General features: G+C 49.3%; 9 protein-coding genes across 9 annotated transcripts; 4 read left to right on the forward strand and 5 right to left on the reverse strand.

Annotated features, from left to right (window-relative positions):
- Nucleotides 1-58: 58 nt before the first annotated feature.
- On the forward strand, nucleotides 59-3,853 carry GGI43DRAFT_433454 (spindle pole body formation-associated domain-containing protein; the record flags this gene model as incomplete). Its single annotated transcript, XM_083209749.1, has 4 exons — nucleotides 59-116; nucleotides 186-2,071; nucleotides 2,426-2,558; nucleotides 2,701-3,853. The coding sequence occupies 4 exons, from the start codon at nucleotides 59-61 to the stop codon at nucleotides 3,387-3,389; spliced, it is 2,766 nt and encodes a 921-aa protein (XP_083061574.1). The 3' UTR covers nucleotides 3,390-3,853.
- Nucleotides 3,457-5,075, reverse strand: GGI43DRAFT_342512 (active spliceosome conformation promoter CWC2). The gene is made up of 4 exons (XM_083202152.1): nucleotides 4,690-5,075; nucleotides 4,245-4,627; nucleotides 4,096-4,183; nucleotides 3,457-4,034 (listed from the first exon to the last, which is right to left on the reverse strand). Exons 1-4 carry the CDS (start codon nucleotides 4,878-4,880, stop codon nucleotides 3,524-3,526), a joined length of 1,173 nt encoding a protein of 390 aa, XP_083061575.1. The 5' UTR covers nucleotides 4,881-5,075; the 3' UTR covers nucleotides 3,457-3,523.
- A 112-nt stretch (nucleotides 5,076-5,187) lies between these two features.
- Nucleotides 5,188-7,150, forward strand: GGI43DRAFT_402141 (P-loop containing nucleoside triphosphate hydrolase protein). The gene is made up of 6 exons (XM_083205649.1): nucleotides 5,188-5,449; nucleotides 5,502-5,530; nucleotides 5,867-5,881; nucleotides 5,935-5,959; nucleotides 6,020-6,451; nucleotides 6,504-7,150. The coding sequence occupies exons 1-6, from the start codon at nucleotides 5,421-5,423 to the stop codon at nucleotides 7,087-7,089; spliced, it is 1,116 nt and encodes a 371-aa protein (XP_083061576.1). The 5' UTR covers nucleotides 5,188-5,420; the 3' UTR covers nucleotides 7,090-7,150.
- GGI43DRAFT_402144 (Spo12 family protein) lies at nucleotides 7,151-8,327 on the reverse strand. Its single transcript, XM_083205650.1, has 3 exons — nucleotides 7,948-8,327; nucleotides 7,784-7,870; nucleotides 7,151-7,690 (listed from the first exon to the last, which is right to left on the reverse strand). Exons 1-3 carry the CDS (start codon nucleotides 8,076-8,078, stop codon nucleotides 7,543-7,545), a joined length of 366 nt encoding a protein of 121 aa, XP_083061577.1. The 5' UTR covers nucleotides 8,079-8,327; the 3' UTR covers nucleotides 7,151-7,542.
- Nucleotides 8,328-8,769: 442 nt separating this feature from the next.
- Nucleotides 8,770-10,772, reverse strand: GGI43DRAFT_402147 (acyl-CoA dehydrogenase/oxidase). The gene is made up of 4 exons (XM_083205651.1): nucleotides 10,470-10,772; nucleotides 10,313-10,389; nucleotides 9,497-10,241; nucleotides 8,770-9,431 (listed from the first exon to the last, which is right to left on the reverse strand). Exons 1-4 carry the CDS (start codon nucleotides 10,491-10,493, stop codon nucleotides 8,919-8,921), a joined length of 1,359 nt encoding a protein of 452 aa, XP_083061578.1. The 5' UTR covers nucleotides 10,494-10,772; the 3' UTR covers nucleotides 8,770-8,918.
- A 512-nt stretch (nucleotides 10,773-11,284) lies between these two features.
- GGI43DRAFT_342620 (Rab family GTPase YPT7) lies at nucleotides 11,285-12,862 on the reverse strand. Its single transcript, XM_083202153.1, has 7 exons — nucleotides 12,472-12,862; nucleotides 12,346-12,399; nucleotides 12,160-12,255; nucleotides 11,919-12,098; nucleotides 11,816-11,860; nucleotides 11,663-11,765; nucleotides 11,285-11,601 (listed from the first exon to the last, which is right to left on the reverse strand). The coding sequence occupies exons 1-7, from the start codon at nucleotides 12,502-12,504 to the stop codon at nucleotides 11,492-11,494; spliced, it is 621 nt and encodes a 206-aa protein (XP_083061579.1). The 5' UTR covers nucleotides 12,505-12,862; the 3' UTR covers nucleotides 11,285-11,491.
- Nucleotides 12,863-13,102: 240 nt separating this feature from the next.
- Nucleotides 13,103-14,939, forward strand: GGI43DRAFT_342826 (uncharacterized protein). The gene is made up of 3 exons (XM_083202155.1): nucleotides 13,103-13,472; nucleotides 13,565-14,167; nucleotides 14,225-14,939. Exons 1-3 carry the CDS (start codon nucleotides 13,329-13,331, stop codon nucleotides 14,597-14,599), a joined length of 1,122 nt encoding a protein of 373 aa, XP_083061580.1. The 5' UTR covers nucleotides 13,103-13,328; the 3' UTR covers nucleotides 14,600-14,939.
- Nucleotides 14,741-16,800, reverse strand: GGI43DRAFT_342823 (guanosine diphosphatase). Its single transcript, XM_083202154.1, has 2 exons — nucleotides 14,995-16,800; nucleotides 14,741-14,939 (listed from the first exon to the last, which is right to left on the reverse strand). Exons 1-2 carry the CDS (start codon nucleotides 16,704-16,706, stop codon nucleotides 14,882-14,884), a joined length of 1,770 nt encoding a protein of 589 aa, XP_083061581.1. The 5' UTR covers nucleotides 16,707-16,800; the 3' UTR covers nucleotides 14,741-14,881.
- A 488-nt stretch (nucleotides 16,801-17,288) lies between these two features.
- On the forward strand, nucleotides 17,289-19,885 carry GGI43DRAFT_402152 (PUL domain-containing protein). Its single transcript, XM_083205652.1, has 3 exons — nucleotides 17,289-17,490; nucleotides 17,608-18,022; nucleotides 18,084-19,885. The coding sequence occupies exons 2-3, from the start codon at nucleotides 17,750-17,752 to the stop codon at nucleotides 19,542-19,544; spliced, it is 1,734 nt and encodes a 577-aa protein (XP_083061582.1). The 5' UTR covers nucleotides 17,289-17,490; nucleotides 17,608-17,749; the 3' UTR covers nucleotides 19,545-19,885.
- Nucleotides 19,886-19,914: the final 29 nt, after the last annotated feature.

A 19,914-nucleotide genomic window follows, 5' to 3' on the forward strand; every position in this document is an offset into this window, starting at 1 on the left:
GATCAAGGACGTGCCAATTTCAACTTTGAATTAGCTTTTTCAAGTCATATCATTCAAGATGCTCGGATGGATGCTAGGGCGCGGGGAGAACGCGCCAGACGCGATGGACACCGGCGGTAAGTGAGAGACGTCCCTGCGACGATTTTATTAACATGAGAGTAATATTCTGATGGCTATCGGCTCAGACAACGCAACTATCGAGATGCCAGATACTCCTGCTCCCGTTTTCGCTGCCAGAGCCTTCAAGAGTGCGCTCTTCGGCACTCCCGTCCGAGATGCGCAGCGAGCATCCCGGGACAAGGCTAGAGCCGCGAAATCAACAGCCTTCACCACGGATCAAGGTTCGGATACTCCACTGAGGCCACAAGGGATCCTATTGACACCTGGTACGGGAGCCTCGAGGCCGAAACGCGTATCATTCAACCATGATCTTGCCACGACAAAGACCATTTCCCCAAATAACGAGGGAGTTGCAGTCAACAAGCGAACTCGTCTATCCGATGTTCTCGATAAAGCGAGGCGCAAAAGCACCACCAACGTTTCCAAGCAGACAGAGACTTTTACTACCAAAGACGAGTCGGACGGGTCGGACTGGGAGGAAGAGCTTTACGATGAAAATGGTGATTTCGGCGGCCAAGATCTTACAGTAGATCTGAACGAGCCACATTCTCAATCTGGAAAATATTGGAAAGAGCAATTCGAAAAATATCATGAAGAAGCGCGAGCGGAAATGGAGAAGCTGCTAAAATACAAGAAGCACCTCAAATCTTATGCGGAGGAGAAAGATTTAGAAGCCATCCATTTGACGCAGAGACTCAAAGAAGAACAAGAAAAAGTGGTTGCCATGGAGAAGAAGATTTCAGAAAATGCAAACTACATGGTATCGAAACAGAGAGGAGCCTCCAGTAGTAACGAGACAACAGAGTTACTAGCGACCCTGACAAAGCAAACTGCTCTTGCGGCCCAGTACCGACATAGGGCTCAGGAATTGGAAGTCCAGCTTGAAGAATTGCACAAGGGGCGAGAAGAGGACGAGGAAGAAGCAAGAGAGTGGAGGCGGCTACAAGGCACAACTTCGCCCAACACAGCAAAAACTATACTCGAAACTCAGCGAGAATTACGACGGTCTCGAGTGCAACTCAAGGAGATGGATGCCTTACGCAGCCAAGTATCCTCACTCAAGGCTCAGCTGAAGACTGCCGAGCAACGGAGGATCACAGATTATTCAACCACCGACGAGTCTAACGACACGGCAAAAGTGAGGGATCTCAAGGCCCAGCTTAGGCAGGCAAGAGAAGAATCATTGATAAAAGACGACGAACTTCGCTTACTGAAAAAGGATTTTGACGTGTTCAAGAACGAGAGCGAAGCTCACGATGCAGATACCAAAGCCGTTCTCGAGCGCGCTCAAACCAAGATTTCGGAGCTCAAAAAAGAGCTCAAGTCCCTTAAGGCCGGGGAATCAGCCAACACAGTGCCCCCTGTGGCTACGAATGGGGTTCGAAGGAGCATTGACGTAGCGGATCTTGAAAGGCCGCGGCAACTCCCCGAGACAAACAGTTCCAAACTTCGAACCTTGCGAGATAAGTATCGAAGAGATGCTACACCGAGGGCAGCAACAAAGCCAAGGGACGCAGTTGAAGCCCCGAGCGACCAATCCAACGACGAGAAACCTGGTTGGCTATCATATGTGCCGAGGTCGTCTACTAAGAGAAGAGCCTCCGTCAGCAGAGAAGCACCAAAGAGAAACCAAGCTAGCAGTGAAGTGCCTGCGTCTTCTGGAGATGAGAATATTGGGTTCCTCAAAGTGCCTAAGCTGCCGAGGCCCACGATTCATCCCAAGATCTCATCGTCCTCTGATGACCTAGACGTCGAGGTCGACCTTTTACAAGACCACTTTGCTCGCCTCGGCGGACCCAATGCAGGCAAAGGCAAGCTCAAAGACATACCCAACGACAGTAATAGCAAGCTGTCGTTACCATCGGAGCGCCGAGCCGCCGCCCTTGCTAGGATCGAGAAGAGAATGGCCGAAAAGAGAGCTCGGCAACGGAATGGAATTGACAAGGAAAATGTGAGGCCATAAAGAGATAACAATGCTCTTTTTAGGAGCTATCTAGCGTGTTCTAGTTGCTTTGATTTAGGGATCAGCGTGGTGTTTACAGTATTATGTTTTACTAGCAAAGGATGGGCAGGGTCTTATCATCAGCGAGAGCGATTGTAATAATGCAAGCGGAAAGCCCTCTCGCGGATCAGTCACGGTGCTTGGATTGAACTTTTTTTGGAGTTTTGTAATATGCTCATATACCTATCTGTAACTGGCTGGAAGATGTTAGGACGTGGGTGTGAGTGTGTTATCTAGCATATCACACGGGTCTAATGTGCCATGAATAACAAGCCGTAATTTTGAACTCTACATCTACACAAGCTCCAAATGGCACCTCCTCTTCATGCATCAGAGGATGAGATCCAAAATGAAATTGCCCTTCTTGAAAGTCGCTTAAACGAGGCAAAGGCCCGCCTCAGCGCTCTCGGCTCATCTTCAGCGCCTTCAATCCCATGTAAGCCATCACTGGTCCACCAAGTAAAAGAGCCTCATACAAAGCTTCACCCTCATTCCAACGTCAACTGAATTTCTCACGTATCCAGTCCGTCCTCAATTATCCGCCTCCTCATCTACGCATTTCCTCTTTCTACTCTCAGATTCCGCCCTTCCAATCGGATCCTTCGCCTTCAGCAGCGGCCTCGAGTCCTTTGCCGCACATAATCGCCGCGCCTCCTCCTTCAGCACGTTTCTCCCCCTCTCGCTCTCATCCTTTGCCTCCACAACGCTGCCTTTTGTCCTTGCGGCGTATCGCGATCCCGCTTCTCTCGCAGATCTGGACGATGAGCTCGATGCGGCCGTGATCTGCACCGTCGGCCGGCGCGCCAGCGTCGCTCAGGGAAGGGCCCTGCTGAGTATCTGGGAGCGCTCATTCAAGACGACTCTCTCCTCAATCAGCGACGCTGATGCGCTCATCTTGAAGGATTTCTCGACGCTGCTTCGTCGCGAGAGCAACAAGGCAGGCAGCGAAGCTCCCCTCGTGTCGGCCCATCTTGGCCCACTGTTCGGCGCGATTTGCGCCATCGTGGGGTTGACGCTGAGACAGACGGCCTACGTCTTTATGCTGAGTCACGTCAAGGCGTTGATCTCAGCTGCAGTGAGAGCAAACATGTTTGGGCCATATCAAGCCCAGAAGCTGCTTGCCAGCGAGAATGTGCAGGCCATGATCACCGCCATGGTAGAGAGGGAATGGCATACGCCCGTTGAGCAGGCTGGGCAGAGCGTGCCGGTTGTGGATTTATGGGTTGGGCGGCATGAACTACTTTACTCGAGAATATTCAACAGCTGAATATGATGATCTAAATATTATCTGCATTCTGCCTTTTATGAAGGTGGTATCATTATGAACGCTGTATATAAAAGAAGTCCCTAGTCCCATTCTACCAATAGATAAACTTCAAGCCATGTACCAAAAACGCCCAATTACTCGTCGTCATCGCTATCGCTGCCATATCCAACCAATGGTCCCGTAGATGTAGATGCTGCAGGTTTCGATGCCACTGCAACTTTTGCTTTACTCAATGCAGCCAAGGTGCTACTTGAAAATACTCCTGTGCTCTGGGGAGGCTGCTGTTCCTCTTGAGCGGCAGGGGCCTCTGATTCTCCAACAGTTCCATCTTCAATCATGGGTCGTTCCTGATACTCCACTTCGAATCTTTGTCTCCCAACAGGATTGACTGCGTTGGCACCTTGGGCAAAATGGATTTCATCTGGAGCTTCGTAGCCTTCCAGCCCATAACTGCTCTCCAATTTCCTCCGCTTTCTTGCCTCGGGATCTTTGCCTTCGATTTCGGCGACAAATTCCGCTGGCAGCGCCCTTCGGATAGCCTCAGCGGCTTGCTCTTCGATTCGTCGCGCTTCTCGAGCTCGCGCCATAGGGTTGGGGTCTTCTGTTGCCCATCTGACGTTCAACACTTCCTCGTGATCGAGAGATCTGTGGCTGGTCAGTAGGTGTGATGATTGGCGGATAATGCGATGGAGATTGGAATACATACTGATGCGCCATAGCTTCTTTGGCAAACTCTGCATTCGCTTCGTTGACATAGGTTACGAAGGCGACACCTCTCGAGTTGAGTACACGAACTAAAGCTCAAAGTTAGTCAAGTTCAAATTAGGACAGTTTATGGGCGACAGGAATACTTACTGCGCTCAATCGGCCCCCATTCCGCAAAGTGCCGCGAGACAATCTCTTCGATATCGTCCGTTACGTGGATGCGGCCGATATAGACTGTTCTGTTCTGGCGCAAGAAGCTTCCGACACCACCCATGTCATCTCTATAACCTGAGAATTTGTCCCTGCCGAAGCAATCCACGTTCGGCGCCGAGTGGTCGTATGTTCCGGGAAGTCGGTGCAGGTACGTGCAGTCAGCTCCTCGCGGACACAAACCACGCGCAAAGAACAAGCAGAAATAGCTTCCAGATATGCCGTCGGCTTTCGTATATCCACTATCCCGAGCAATGTTGCAGCGTCCCTTCGATTTCGTCTGTTGGTATGCCTCATGGTCGCCGCCCGCCCATTTGTTGTACCTAGCCAGTCTTAGCCGCCATCTTACTATATGATTGCGCAGTTGCGATGTAGCATCACTCACCAGATATTGAATGTCGTGCCGGTTTGAGGAGGCGGCTCACTGCCGAGGAAGTCTGGCTCGACTTGAGGCCTGGCTGGCCTCCTCTTTTTGCGGATAATTTTCTTTATGACCTTCTTCTCGGTGGGCGCCATGACTTGGTTCTGCTCGTCAGCCACGGGAGCTGCGACATCGTCTTGTTGTTGGTCAGCCATTTCTGGGCTGAACGCGAATCGTTGCTGATTGAATATGGATGGCAGATGCAAATCTGATGGCAAGTTCGACGCGCGCGCAAGGCCGTAGAAAGATAGTAGCGTAGACGGCAGAAACGCAGTTCCTTAACCAAGACTGCAAGTGCGCAACCCCTGCATTTATAGATAAGAACTAAAAGGTTAGGACTTGAAATCAAGATATTTATTTTTATATAGGAATTATTGAAATGAAAAAAAAAAATAAAACTCAATATTAATTTATTTCTTAATATACACTTTCCTAACCGTCTGCTCATGGTGCTACTTAAGGCAGGCGGTGAGACTAGCGCGATTCCACTCGCCACAGCCAAAGGCCCCTCCAAGGCTTTTGCTTCATGCGCCAGAGCCCCGCCATCTCAAATCTTAAAGCCAGCTTCAAAACTGCTTCTTCTGCTCCGTAACGCTGGACGATAGGTCTTAGTGGACTAATCTTTTGGGGGTTTCTTATTTTATCTTTTTGTTTGATAAGACGGTATTGCCGTCTATAAATAACCGTGTGCCAGGATGGTGAACATTACGGAAAAGATCAAGGAGTGAGTGACCAGTTTATGTTGTGAGAGAGACCACGGCTAATAAAATATCCAGGATCGAGGATGAGATGAGGAAAACACAAAGTAAGCATAATATTGGATATCTTTTGTTACTTTAAGCTGCTCTGTTTTCACCATTCCCCAAGCATTCCACTTGCCGTTATAGCTGCAGAGTAGCTCCACGAGGCTACTATATGACTGCCTGCATCTGCATTCTGCATATCCTTTGAACGCTCCTTGATAATATACAAAGCATATAAATGGGACATAATTACGGACCCAATTATGTCCCATTACTTACGCTTTATGTATGGGGTTTATATGGTGTATCACTACGTTTGCCATACAGTTGGCTGCAACAGCTTATACATGCCAATTTCAAGCTCTTTTTGATGTAATTTGGCTAACGACTGGTTATAGAAAACAAGGCCACTGGTACGTCTTTGGATAATTCTCTGTTAAGTTATTAAAACTGACAATAAGGTCAGAATACCACTTGGGTCTATTAAAAGGGTGAGCCAACCTGAACGAAGAATTAAATTTACATGATACAGCTGTCTCTAACGTGAACAGAAAACTTGCACGGCTCCGCGCACAGCTTCTAGAACCAGGCCCTGGATCAGGCGGCGGTGGTGGTTCCGGCTTCGACGTTAGCAAGAGTGGTGATGCCAGAATATCTCTAGTGGGCTTTCCATCAGTAGGAAAGTCGACGTTTCTATCCAAAGTTACCAAGACCAAGTCTGAAGTGGCGTCATATGCATTCACAACCCTCACGGCCATTCCCGGAGTGCTGGAATATGGTGGCGCCGAAATCCAGCTGCTCGATCTGCCGGGTATCATTGAAGGTGCCTCTGAGGGCAAGGGACGAGGTCGACAGGTTATATCAGCAGCCAAGACGAGCGACCTGATCCTCATGGTCTTGGACGCGACGAAGCGAGCTGAGCAAAGAGCACTACTAGAGGCGGAACTTGAGTCTGTCGGCATCAGACTGAACCGCGAGCCCCCGTATGTGGCATGAGACGCCTCATATTTTCAATCGCTAACAGAAAGAATTCAGAAATATCTACCTCAAGGTCAAGACGGCAGGAGGCATGAAAATTACTTTCCAGTCTCCGCCTAAAAGAATAGACGAGAAGATGATTTATAACATCCTCCGCGACTACAAGATTCTCAACTGCGAGGTGCTTATCCGAGATGAAAACGTCACTGTCGACGATCTCATCGACGTCATTATGAAAGATCACCGCAAGTACATTAAGTGCCTGTACGTCTACAACAAGATTGACAGCGTCTCTCTCGACTTTTTGGATAAGCTCGCCAGAGAAGACCACACTGTGGTCATGAGCTGCGAACTTGACCTAGGAATCCAAGACGTAGTCGACAGATGCTGGAAAGAGCTCAAGCTCATCCGCATTTACACCAAGAGACAAGGAACCGACCCAGACTTTAGCGAGGCACTAATTGTGCGAAGTAACAGCACCATTGAAGACGTGTGCGACAGGATACACCGCACTCTCAAGGACACGTTCAAGTATGCGCTTGTTTGGGGCGCCAGCGCAAAGCACATTCCTCAGAGGGTGGGATTGGGGCATCCAGTCGCAGATGAAGATGTTGTATATATTAATACCGCGTGGAAGGCGTAGACTAGTACAGAAGAGAAACCCAGTTTAAAAAAAGGAAATTCACAATTATGATTAACAAATATCGTATCCATTCGTATTGAGAGCACTTCTACAGAAGCAGCTGATCTGCTCCCGCTAATTGTACTTCTGTCATGACATTAAAAGCAATAAGAAAAAGGAGAGACATAAAATTCGTATCGACTCTTTCCGGCATCACCATTGAGAGTATGGTATGCACATCATCCGGAAAACGCCTTTTGTCCCTTAAACCAGTGATAATACCTCTAAATCTTGTCTGAGGTATGTTCCAATCCAAACCCAGCTAACCATTGCTAAGGTTGTTTCCCGCCATTATGAGCCGCGGCGCAGCAAGAGAAAAAACGACCAAGAATTCGCGACCCGTTGTTGTACACATGTATAAAGGAAAAATGTTGAAGAAAGAGAGAAGGAAATTATGCGGATCGTAAGTCTGGATCAGCGAATCCTCGAAGTCAAGACGCCATCGCTCGGGGCTGTTCTAGTGCCGAGAGGGCTCTGGCTCTGAGGCTCCTTTGGGCCAAAGAGATTCCCGCCTTGGATTTTCTTAGTGCTCGCTTGGGCGAAGAGTGACTTTGGCTTGGCTCTATATGAAAAGCACGATTAGTTAGCTTATTGAATCTCGTTGGATATGATTATGAAGACGGGGGGATCGAGGAAAGCTGAGAACAAGACCTACTTGGAGACTTGCTTGTTGCGTAGTGCTGAAAGCTTCGCTGTGCAGGGGCTCATGATGGTGTCGGACGGAGAGATGTATTGCTTGGAACTAAGAAGACAGAATAACGTTAGTAAATACTAAAGGCGTTGAAATAAGGGACATTGTGTCTTGGGGCGGTGACATACGGCTCCTGGGCAATCCTGGACTGCAACACCTGGCGATGGTACTCCATGCTCTTGACGTCCTTAGCGAGAGGCTGAGCATCAGTCATGGTGACATTAACGTCCCGTTCACCGAGAATCCTGTTGCCGGACATTGTGGATTTTCGTAGACTCGTTTTGTGCAAAAGAAATTATTGAAAAGAGCGTGGCTTTAGGAAGTTGGCAGATCGTGCTGCAATTTTTCAGTCGTGAAAGTCGCTAATGGGAAGAAAAAAAAGGGGGTTGAGAAGAAAGGCCAAGGGGCGGTCACTGTTTTTGTAAACGTTTTAAAAACACCTAAGCAGAAAAGGAAGAATAAGAAACGAGAAAAAAACAAAAGTATGACGTTGCACCGTCTGTTCCGTTCCACTCATGCCAAGTGCATGTCTTCGGGAAAAAAAGAAAGTAAACGAATGAATGCGTTGGCAGGGCGACGGGCTTAGAATATGTGGGTGGAGCCGGCAACGGCACTTGTTGGGCTGGGAGATTCTTGGCTGGGCTGGATTTACCCTGGATTGAAGATGGAAAAAGGTTAGCTTTGTGTTTGATAGATGGCTGTGAGTCATTGGGCAAGGAATTGTTTCTGTACAGCTGGGGATTAAGAACCAGATGAGGATTTCATGTAAATTACAGAAACATACTAATAAGTGAAGATGCTTGTCTCTCATCTTAATACCTATGCCTATATTTACCTACGTCTACTCTTAACTATCACAGCTACAGTACAGATACTACAGCGTTTATTGTGTCTAGCAAACAGACTCTAATTCAGCCACTGATTGTTTATAGCTTGTCAAAAAGATAAAGTTAGAGTGACAGTTCATGTCATTGTATCCAATTCTGGGCTAACTTTTGCTTTACTATATACGCTAGTTGTAATGCATTATATCATCATCAATCCAATTCCCAGTATTTTACAAAAAAAATTCATAACAAGTCAAGAAGGAAGCGAGAAATTACAACTTGGCCTCGTGCTTAATTCTGGTACCAGGCTCAGCGACCTCGACACCATATCGCTTCAGCAGCTCTTGCGTCTTGGCCTTCTGCCTCTGGTGCTTCTCTGCCGTCTCCTTGCCGCGCTTGTTCTCGTTGCGGCCCATCTGCTGCAAGTGCACCTCATCAGGGCCATCAGCCAGACGGAGTGTTCGGATACCAGCCCACATGTTGGCCAGGGGAGTCTCCTGAGAGACACCAGCGCCACCGTATGCCTGGACGGCTCGGTCGATGACGTTCAGAGCAGTCTGGGGAATGAGCACCTTGGCCTCGGCAATCTCCTTGAGGGCCTTCTTGGCGCCTAGCTCGTCAATCTTGATGGCGGCATTGAGGACGATGAGTCTGGCAGCGTCGATCTCGATACGTGACTTGGCGATCCACTCGAGGATGACGCCGTGCTCGCGGAGGAGCTTGCCGAAGGGCTTCTTCTTCTCGTCGTTGACGCGAACCAGCATCCAGTCGAGGGCTTGCTCGGCCTACAGGAAGACATGTATTAGTAAAAGGGATATAGACATATGTTGTTGTAAAGAGTCCAACTTACAGCGCCAATGCTGCGCATAGCGTGGTGAATACGGCCAGGTCCCAGTCGGCCCTGGATAATCTCGAAACCTCTGCCCTCGCCGAGAACCAGGTTCTTGGCTGGCACACGGACGTTCTTGAAGGTGATATGACCGTGGCCGTGAGGGGCATCATCGTAGCCGTAGACCTTGAGCATTCTCTTGATGGTGATTCCAGGAAGGCCGGCAGGGACCAGGATGACTGACTGCTGCTTGTAAGGGTCGGAGTTGTTGGCATCGGTCTTGCCCATGACGACGTAGAGCTTGCATCGAGGGTCACCAGCACCGCTGGACCACCACTTGGAGCCGTTCAGAATGTAGTGGTCGCCGTCCTTGGTGATCTGGAGCTGGATGTTGGTGGCATCAGAAGACGCGACCTCAGGCTCAGTCATCAAAAAGGCCGAACGAATCTTTCCCTCCAACAATGGCTTGAGCCACTCCTCCTTCTGCTGAGCGTTGCCGTACTTGGCCACGACCTCCATGTTACCGGTATCGGGGGCAGCGCAGTTGCATGCCTCGGAGGCGCTGCGCGAGCGGCCCAGCCACTCTGCCATGAGGGCGTACTCGAGGTTGGTCCAGCCGGGGGACTCGGCGTAGAAGCCCTTGGGCAAGAACATGTTCCACAAGCCCAGCTTGCGGGCCTTGTCCTTGAGCTCCTCGATGATGGAAGGGTGGTTCTCCCAGCGGTTATCGCCTTCGCCCACCTGGGCCTCTAGAACGGGGTCGGCGCTGTCGTTGGATCATTAGCTCGTCGGTTCGTGGCAAGAGAGACGAAATTGACGGAGTTGGTTGAAGCTCACGGAATACATTCTTCCTCAACAAACTTGGCAACGATATCAATCTTTTGCTTCGCAGCCTCGCTGACGTGTTTTGAGACCTAGTTATCCATCGCAATCACGTTAGTCCATGCACCTCGTCTCAAAAGACAAGCGCGAAGGGAAAGCTCCAATAGCTTACAATAGCTGGGATTCTAGCAGCCATGATTGCGAATGGTGTGCTGTGTGAATGGAGATGGAATTACGATAAAGAAGAGCGAATGAATGGATAGAATTCAATCTAAGATTCCTCCGCAAATAATGAACAGCCGAGACATGGAGACGCTGCAATGGTCCGATATTTATCTCGAAGGTATGGACAGCTGGTTGATGCGGAGCCGAGGCGGAAACAGCACCCCGTCGGGCCATGATTCGGTGGAGAGAGTCCGGGGTAAGCCGCAAGCCGAGGTGCAGAGTGGGGCCTCACCGACTGAGAGGGTGTTATAAATCCGATACTATATAATGGGTTACATTGCGAATCGAATGATATTTTTTCTTAATCAGCTTATTAATTTGCTTTTTTTCTTTAATTAAAGAAGAATAAAGATGTTCAAAGTCCATGGGTAGTAGATACAAAGCATGGCTGCCTTTAGGAAACTGGTGGATACCCGCTTTGAAATTTGGATAGAAGAAAAGACAGAGATAGACACGTACATGCACCCATACATCGTACATAGAAAGCAAGAAAAAAGGCATATCGATGTTATGTATAATCAAGTCCATAGCGTGAAATTGCTCCCAGCCATGCATAGAATCTATAGCTCCATAGTCCCTTAACAAGTAGATGTATGAGAATAGCCGTCTCAGAAACTCTCTCCTCTTCTTCCCCTCTCCTCTCTGTGCCCGATAGCCAGAGCCGAGGCAGCGGCTGTCGCACCTTTGCGTTCAGAAATTGCGAGCATCTCCATATCCCATCAACCAAGAAGCGAAGCAAAATAAAAAGAGAAAAAAAAAATCAACCCTGACGCAAAAAAAGAGGAAAAAGAAAAAAACAAATTACTACCCGCGCAAACACCGGCATGGCCTCGTTTCTCCGTACTCTGCTTCCAGTCGATAAGAAAATGCATCAGCTCCGTAGCCGGGTATGTTCGTTGTCTCTGATTATCCATGCCCTTTCTCCGACTAGTTTGTATTCATCCAATCAACCTTGTCGTCTCTTTCCATTTAGCAAGCACATCCATCACGGTCGTTGTCGATGTGGATATTGATGGGATCATCAAAATCTCCACTGTATTCCTCAGACTCTTCTTGAGCCAAGGCATTTCGAGCAATAACTAGCATTTCGTTAGCCTTCAACTGGAACACCGTTACCGTCGTCAAAGTGTGCGTGCATACCCTCAAATGCCTGGTCAATGTTGATGGCCTCCTTTGCACTAGTCTCAAAGTATGGGATATCGCCCTTGGATTGACAGAAAGTCATGGCTCGCTTGGTCGAAATCTGGCCCATGTTAGCTACCCATATTTGCCTTCTACAAAGCCTTGACTCACCACTCGCTTGCTCTCCTCCACATCAATCTTGTTTCCAAGAACAACCTGCGATACAATTAGCATGTGCGCCTAGATCACGGGCTACCATAGCCACTGCACTTACAAAGGGGAAGTTGGGGGGATCCCGCGGAGAAGCCTGGATCAGGAACTCGTCTCGCCAGCTGTCCAGCGCCTCGAAACTCTTGGAGTTGTTGACATCGTATACGAGGACACAGCAGTCGGCTCCTCTGTAGAACGCAACGCCCAGTGACTGGAATCGCTCCTGTCCAGCAGTGTCCCAGAGCTGTCTAGTGCATCAGTAACCGTCCCTCTTGGCTCTTCTTTTGTCCCGAAACGCCTCATACCTGCATCGTAACTTGTCGGTCGTCCACCAAGACCTCTCGCGTTAGGAAATCGGCGCCGATAGTGGCCTTGTAGCTTGCGCTAAACTTTTTGTTGACCTAAAATAAACCAGCAAAGGGTATTTCGTCAATAAATCGTACTCGTATGTGGTGGCGATGGATCGGATATCGTAGGAAGAATGTGCGTACATATTGATTCATCAAACTCGTCTTGCCCACACCGCTATCTCCAAGGATGATGACCTATCGAAAGAAGCAAGTTCAGTATCGTAGCCATCCAGCGCTGCGCCGGCACCTGCGGCAGGGCTCACATACCTTGAGAAGGACCTTCTTGTTGCGCGAAGACATCTTGACTGGTTATCGGTGGCCACGCTCGCCGCTGCAATGACGTGATACGGATCAACCAAAAGACAAACGAACGGTCGCAACGAACAAAGACGACCTTTGAAATGGCTTCTGTCGGCGTAGCGAAAGCGGGAGATGTGTAGAAAAAGAGTTGCCTGCTGTATTATAGCAGCGATTGTCGTAGACGTCACGAGACCGTATGAGTCGTGGAGGCTTTTCCTCAGGCAGGCTTCAATGGGCGAGGCTGGCTGGGCTTCTTGGTTTGTTGGCGGGCGGGCAACGTTTTTGGCTTTAGCGGCGGTACCTATTAGTAGGTGCCTATCCGGGCAGAGGTTTGGGTGTCGTAACAGCGGGAGAGCCGCTAACAGCGCTTGGGGAGTGTTTCCAGCTTAGCCCCATGCATAAAGCAGGCGCCTAATATAGCTGAAGTACTTAATGCAGCAGTATACATTTGATCCAAAACTCGTACGTTTTAAAAAATCATAAAATATTACAAGAAAATCATCAAAGTACTTTAAACCCGTAAATGCATTTATGGGTACTTGAACTGTTATTATGCTTAAAATATAGAGATTTTTATGAATTATGCTTGATAAATATAGGGGATTAGAGTTGAGTGGTCGCAGACTTTAGGCCATCCACTGGTACTGTACCTTGTACCTCCGCGACCCTCTTCCAATCAAGGTACATGCAATGTCGCTTGCCATCCCAAAACAGATGCGATGATGCATCCTCTAACACCCATCTCCCGCTTCTAAAAAGCACACAACAAGTCCCTCCACTCGTCTTCATGCCGATGGACCTGGGGACGCTCCTGGCGCTTTGCGATGGCGGATGAAGATCTGCTGGACAAGGTTCACAGCTTGAGCGACCTGGAGCTGGCCGTCTTGCTGTGTCTCATCAATCGGGAGCACGTCTTGATTAGCACTCCATCAGCTGCCATTGATGACCTGGTGCAGGAGCTCCAACTGGTATGCAGCCTTTGATACTACGACAACTACTACGCCCCATTGTTCTACACGAGGAATGTGAAACTGACAATCACAATCAATCCGCCGCGTAGGTAGCACGCAAGACATTCAGCCTCAAACCTGTCGTCGTCGACTGCCATCCGTCCACCACGCTCGAAGACTTCGCCTCAGCTCTACTCCTCCAACCCCAACAGCCTCCTCTTAACACTCCCGGCCGTTCCGCCTCGCCCTTTGCTCGAACAGATTATTTCGCTCTCAGTTCGCACTCGCACTCGCACTCGAATCACCGAACCTCCGTGCCGCTCTCCCCCCTGGCCTCCCTCCCTTCTCCTCAGATTGCCCACTTTGTCATCGCCAAGAACCTCGATCGCGCCCCGCGAGTCGTCCAGATCCAGGCCCTCGAACTACTACGCACAAGACGCATCTTTACGCGCACGTCGGTGCAAGCCGCGCCGAAGCAATTTGTCTTTATACCCGTCGTAGGGGCTGCGAGCGGTGGCGAGGCGCACGTTACGCCGCATCTCAATGACTTCTTTTCTATTGCCCATTGGCATAATCCAGACGATGGATACGTAAATCTAGACGAATCCGAAGGTCGGAACAATGATCCGGAAAGTGAGACGGCGTCTACGGAGAGCGTTGTAAAGAAGGCCTCAGACGGCTCAACGCCGTCAACAGCTTTGATATCAGATATAGTAAGCTCACATATATCTACTTTTATTTTGCCATAATTTTAACAAGCATATCTACAGGAAATTAGTCAACTCGCAAAGTTGAGCCAGGGAGTCCGAATCGATATCGACATACTCCGATACCAGATGAACATTGTGTCCTTCCTCCGAATGCACCGAGCCGTCGAGGGCGGCATCACACCCGCAGCGACCAAGCATCTCCACCAGCTCGTCAAGAGTCTTGCTCCTTTACACAAGCTTGATTATGTGACGCCTGCTCTTATTGGACTAGCTGTGAGGAAAGTCTATCTCCACCGAATTCGTATTACCGAGCCAGAAAAGGAGAGGAGCATGCAGTGGGGGAGCCAGCTGGAAGCTGTGGAAGCTCTATTAGAAGGCGTTGGACCCGAGGAGGTGGTGGAAGAGGTTTTGGAGATGGTGACTGCGCCTCTTTGAAACATATCATATTAACTTTGTATTCTTGTTTTACAACCGGCCTGTTACCAGAAAAAATCCAGGCCCATAATTCCCCATGTATATATATATATAAGTAGATAGAAGTTCCGGATTCCAATCGCATCAAACACCATATTAATAATGCCCACCTCCAATTCCGAATTATAATTTCCCTCAACAGCGTAGGCGTCATACAATAATATGCTTTGCGATTATTCTAACAACCGACTCATCGTGAACCCTTTTATTCATAAAACGCCTAATAAGTGCTATGGAAGTCTTTTATGAAACCTCCTTGACCTTGCACTGCCAGCCTGAGCCAGGAGCCAAAAGTGGCAGACTAAAAAAATCATTAGTTATCAAAACATTAAAAACGCAAGACTGTGAATTCTTACCTAGCACCAAGGCACCAGCCCAGCTCGTTACCCTTGATCTTCTTGGCGATCTTGACCTCACGGTCAATAGGCATCTCATATCCAGTGTGCAGTAGCGCCATCATAAAGTTCAAATCCAAGCAGTGCTCGGGACGGTCCTCAAGCTCCTCCAACGCACCAGGGACGCTGGAAAAGACATCCCAGGAGTCCTTGCCAGCACAGACCTTGTCGGCAAGATCATGCATCTCGCGGAGAGTGAAAGAGTCGGGCATGCCGAGGGGCTTGGTGCGGTCGTAGAAGTAGGAGAAGATGTAGACGTCCTCCTTGGCAAAAGTCTTGGACAGGGCAGGCTGGTGAACACCGTTGAAAGAGCAAGGAGCAAGCTTGCAGTCAGCTTCCTTCTTCAAGATCTTCTCAGCCAGGTTACGGCACTGAGCAGGGGAAGGTGAGGAGGGACCGGTGAAGTTGAAGCTTTGCGCCTCGCCACCATTGACCTCGACATCAATTTGCTTGGTGGTGCCAGGAGCGATACAGGGGTGCACAATCGTTGAGCTCATCCAGGTTTGGTCATCCTTCTTGGACGTGGCCAAATCATCGATCAGGGCAGAGTGGAGAGCCTTGCGAGCAGACATCAAGCCATAGCCAAGGTGAGAGTGCTGGTAGAGGTCGAATTTGTGGCCACCAAAGTCAAGCTCGTACTTGTGGTCTCCAGGAGCCAGCTTCTCAGGCATGCCACCGCCTGGGGCTCCCTTGAAGGTAGGCTCAAAGACAATTTGGGTAGAACCACCACCGAGATCGAAGACAGCAGCGGTCTCGCTCTTGTCAGGGCCGCCAATCTTGCCAAGCAGGTAGTTGGTAGTGATCCAAGCATAAACACCTTCGTCCGAGCCGTCCATGATGGCAACACCATTCTGTTCGGCAGAGACGACGGGGAAGGGGTAGTCCTCCTCCAGGTGTCGTCTGACCTCAGTCAAGATGGCATCGGCAAGTTCCTTTCCAATCAAACGCAAGCCAGCAGTAGCCTTGACAGCAACAGGAGAGCACTTCTTCAACGCATCAGGGACGTGTTCCATGGCCACAGCCATGAGAGCATCAAGACTCTTGGCAGCGCCCACGGGGTCGTTCTTGAAGGCGCTCAAGCCACCGACGGATTTCTCAGTCATCTTGAACTCCTCCTTCTCCAGCTCGGGAATGGGGCCGCAGTTGTTGAACTTGTAGACGTGGATTCGGGAGCCAGTGCTGCCGGCATCGATCATGAGGACATACTGAACGATGGGCTTGTCCTTGGAGTACGACTTGGAGCACTTATCGGTACCGTAAGAAGAGTCGGTGGGAGACTGGCCACTGTTGGGAGCGCCGTTGCCAGCAGCGGCGGTATCTTTGCTAGAGGTGGTATCCTTGTTGGAAGCGGCAGGGACATTGGCGACGGGAGCAGCGGGAGCAGAAGCGGGTTCAGAAGCGGGAGTTTTGCTCACAGAGCCTGCTTCACTGCCCAGAGGGCTCTTATTGTATACCTCAACGCCGGTTGGTGACAGCCAGTAGAACAGGCAGAACAGAATCAGAACCAGCGTGCCGGTCTTAAGCCATCGCGACTTCTGAGACTGCGACAGCATAGTGTCCTTCATGCTAGCAAACAGGCCTTGCTTTCGTTGGCTCGGGTGGTATCGATCGGTCTTTTCGTGGGGATCGTAGGCAACTTGCTTCGTGGGCAGCGACACCGAAGTTCTCCTCATCAGGCCGCAGGGCGATCAATGAGAGACGCCGTGACGCATTAAAGAGCGGAAGGGATGGGAGAAGAAAGGAAAAAGAAAAAAATGAAGGTCTAGAAACCAAAGTCAAGAGAATGACTGGAGGACAGTTGGATGGTGGAACAAACAAGGCTTATCAGGTGGGAAACGGCAGAAAGTAACATTACCAGGATCTAAGCGGACATTGCTGGAGTCTGGAAATGATCTGGAGTGGAAAAAAAAGGAGACCAAACAAATCTTCTGCAGGGTGGAGGGGCAAATACTAGGTACCTTATGCGTATAATTTGCATGGAGCAGTACTTTCCGCATCCACCACAGGCCGTTTTTAACCACAGTGTCACTGACGCTATAGGCGGTCGCGCTTCTAGCTAAGCCTAGCGAAGGCACGCGATTGATGAAGAGTCCATTTGCCACATTCCTCTTTCCCCTGAAACCGGCTGCCAAAGTACCCCCTGGATGATGCGTCAGTGGGTCATCCGCTTAGTGCACTCCAGGCCGAAAATCCATCTGAATTACAGGGTAGGCTGCAAAAGTGTGGACCACAAGGGATGCAGACCGCATAGACGTACGGCGACATTTCAAGACAGTTGGCATGCCAGATAACATAGAAAATCAGGGTGCAATTTTTATATTTTTTGTAAAATCCGTTGAATAACCGCCCGGTATTATTATCATTGCCCCTGGTTCAGTGTCTGCGATATCTAGTAGGTTCCGGGTTTAGGACAGCGGAGTTTATAAGCCGAAGTCCGCCTCTTGATAGTAGCATTAGGTAGGTCTGTCTATACGTCAAGAGTTTCGTGCGCTGGAAGCCTCGTGATTTCGTACACCTCTGCTGCCTTGAACTTCAATAAATAAACTCGAATCGGCCCAAACTCACAGACTTTAGCCATTTTCTATTTCTCATGCGATCTTCACAACCCATACTCAAATCTTATCTACTTGGATCTACAAGCTGTTGGATTGGCCACCTTGCCTCTGCGAACTACTGCCAGCAAGCACGTCGATTAGCCATATAGATACGGCTCAAGATGGATGTCCACCTCCTTGTTTACGACTTGTCCCAGGGCCTAGCTCGTCAAATGTCCCTTGGCCTCCTGGGGTTCCAACTTGATGCCGTTTATCACACTTCTATCGAGCTTCAAGGCCGCGAGTATGTCTATGACGGCGGCATCATCTCCATCGTTCCAGGCACCTCGCACCTGGGTCAACCCTTGGAGAGACTGCACCTTGGCAAGACAAATCTTCCCATGGACGTGATCGGGGACTACCTAGAGTCAATACGATCCATTTTCACGATAGAGGTATGATTATAATGCTGATTTTTTCTGATAATTACAGGATTACTGACTCGAACGAAAACAGGCCTATGACCTGTTCCGCCACAACTGCAACAACTTCACCGATGCCTTCTCCAATTTTCTCCTTGGAAAGGGCATTCCAAGTCGCATCTCACAAATGCCACAGGCTGTCCTCGACTCGCCGTTTGGACGCATGCTGATGCCTCAACTTACACAAGGGGTCAATGCCAGCAGGCAAAACGGCTCTATCCTGGGGCTGCAGCAGAGTGCTCAGCCTATTGCACCTGCCAAGGCAGCTACAGTGAAAAATGTGACTGGTCATGCGGAATTATCTGCTCTGTTAGATCAAGCAAAGCAGTCCTGCGCGGTGGTCTACTTTACTTCTGCAACCTGTCCGCCGTGCAAGATGATATATCCCTTATACGATTCGCTAGCTGAAGAGTTTGCTGGCAAGGCAACCCTGATCAAGATTGATATCGATCAGCCACAGGCAAACTTGCTTGCCAGCCAATACTCCATCAGTGCAACCCCGACATTCATCACATTCCTAAAAGGAGAACAAGAAAACAGATGGTCTGGCGCCGATCCAGCTACGCTACGAGGAAATCTCCAGCTGCTGGTGCAGATGGCGCATCCCCACCATCCTCATGAGAAGCTCCGTCTTCCCACCTTTGCTAATCCTGATGCGAAACCTGTACTATTTGGAAAGGCCCCTCCAATGCAAAAATTAATGACCAAGATGGGAACGGAAGTTTCCAGCAAGCCGGAAATTCAGCAGCTGAAGAGATTTATCGAAGACCGCGCCACTGGGGAAGCTCTGGATGCCGTTTTACCAAACATGGGACACATGGCTAGCTTTCTCCAGGAGTCAGTTACCAAACTACCACTTGAAATTATGTTTACCGTGGTCGACCTTATACGCTGCGCTCTTCTTGATCCTCGAGTAAGTGGATATTTCGCCGAAGAGACGGGGCACAAGACAGTTGCTGGTATCCTCAATACTGTTAACGAGCAGACCGAGTGCCCGTACGCACTGCGTCTTGTGACTTTGCAAATGGCATGCAATTTTTTCTCTACTCCATTGTTTCTGGATGAAATCCTACGACACGAACATCTTCGCGGGCCAATTACCCGGTTAATATCAACAAGCTTTCTCGATGATAATCACAGTAATACCCGCGTGGCGGCGTCCTCTCTCTTATTCAACATTGCGTTGGCAGACCGCAGGTCAAGGCTTGGCGAGGCTAAGCCAAGTCTACCAGAAGACGACCTTGTTGAGCTTGCAGCCTCTGTTGTAGAGGCAATCTCTCAAGAAGAGTCTTCGCAAGAGGCTCTCCAGGGCATGCTTTCTGCGTTGGGCCACTTGGTTTATTACACAAAGCTTGATGGAGAGCTTGCTGATCTACTTCGCGCTCTGGATGCCGAAGGAACGGTATTGGCAAAGAAGAAGACTTTCCCCAAGGAGGCCTTGATTACAGAGGTGGGAAACGAGCTCCTTGGAAAAGGCCTGAAGGTGTTGAATTGAATGGATGGTGTTTGATGATGATATGATATGATACACTTTTACTGCCTCGCCTATAGACTCTCTTTGGAACATTTTTAGATGGATATTCTGGATTCGAATATTTAATTTTCATATCTTCTCTCTCTATCTTATCATCAATGGTCATGAGATGTAAATCTGAGCATGCACACATTTGCTGCTCCATAAGTGCTCCAGTACTTTCTGCCAATCTGCGCAGCAAAAGAGTGATGAGTCATCAACAAGCCTAGAATCGCCCCACATTGCTGCAGCCCATTTAAACAGCCATCGCCGGCAAACTTTTTAGTTTTTTTTTCTTTTCTTTTCTTCTTTATCAAAAAGCACCTGAGCTGCCACGACCCTCACCTAGCTA

This window comes from Trichoderma evansii, assembly GCF_050947405.1.
Source record: "Trichoderma evansii strain SZMC 28006 chromosome Unknown GGI43scaffold_7, whole genome shotgun sequence".
NCBI lineage: Eukaryota > Fungi > Ascomycota > Sordariomycetes > Hypocreales > Hypocreaceae > Trichoderma > Trichoderma evansii.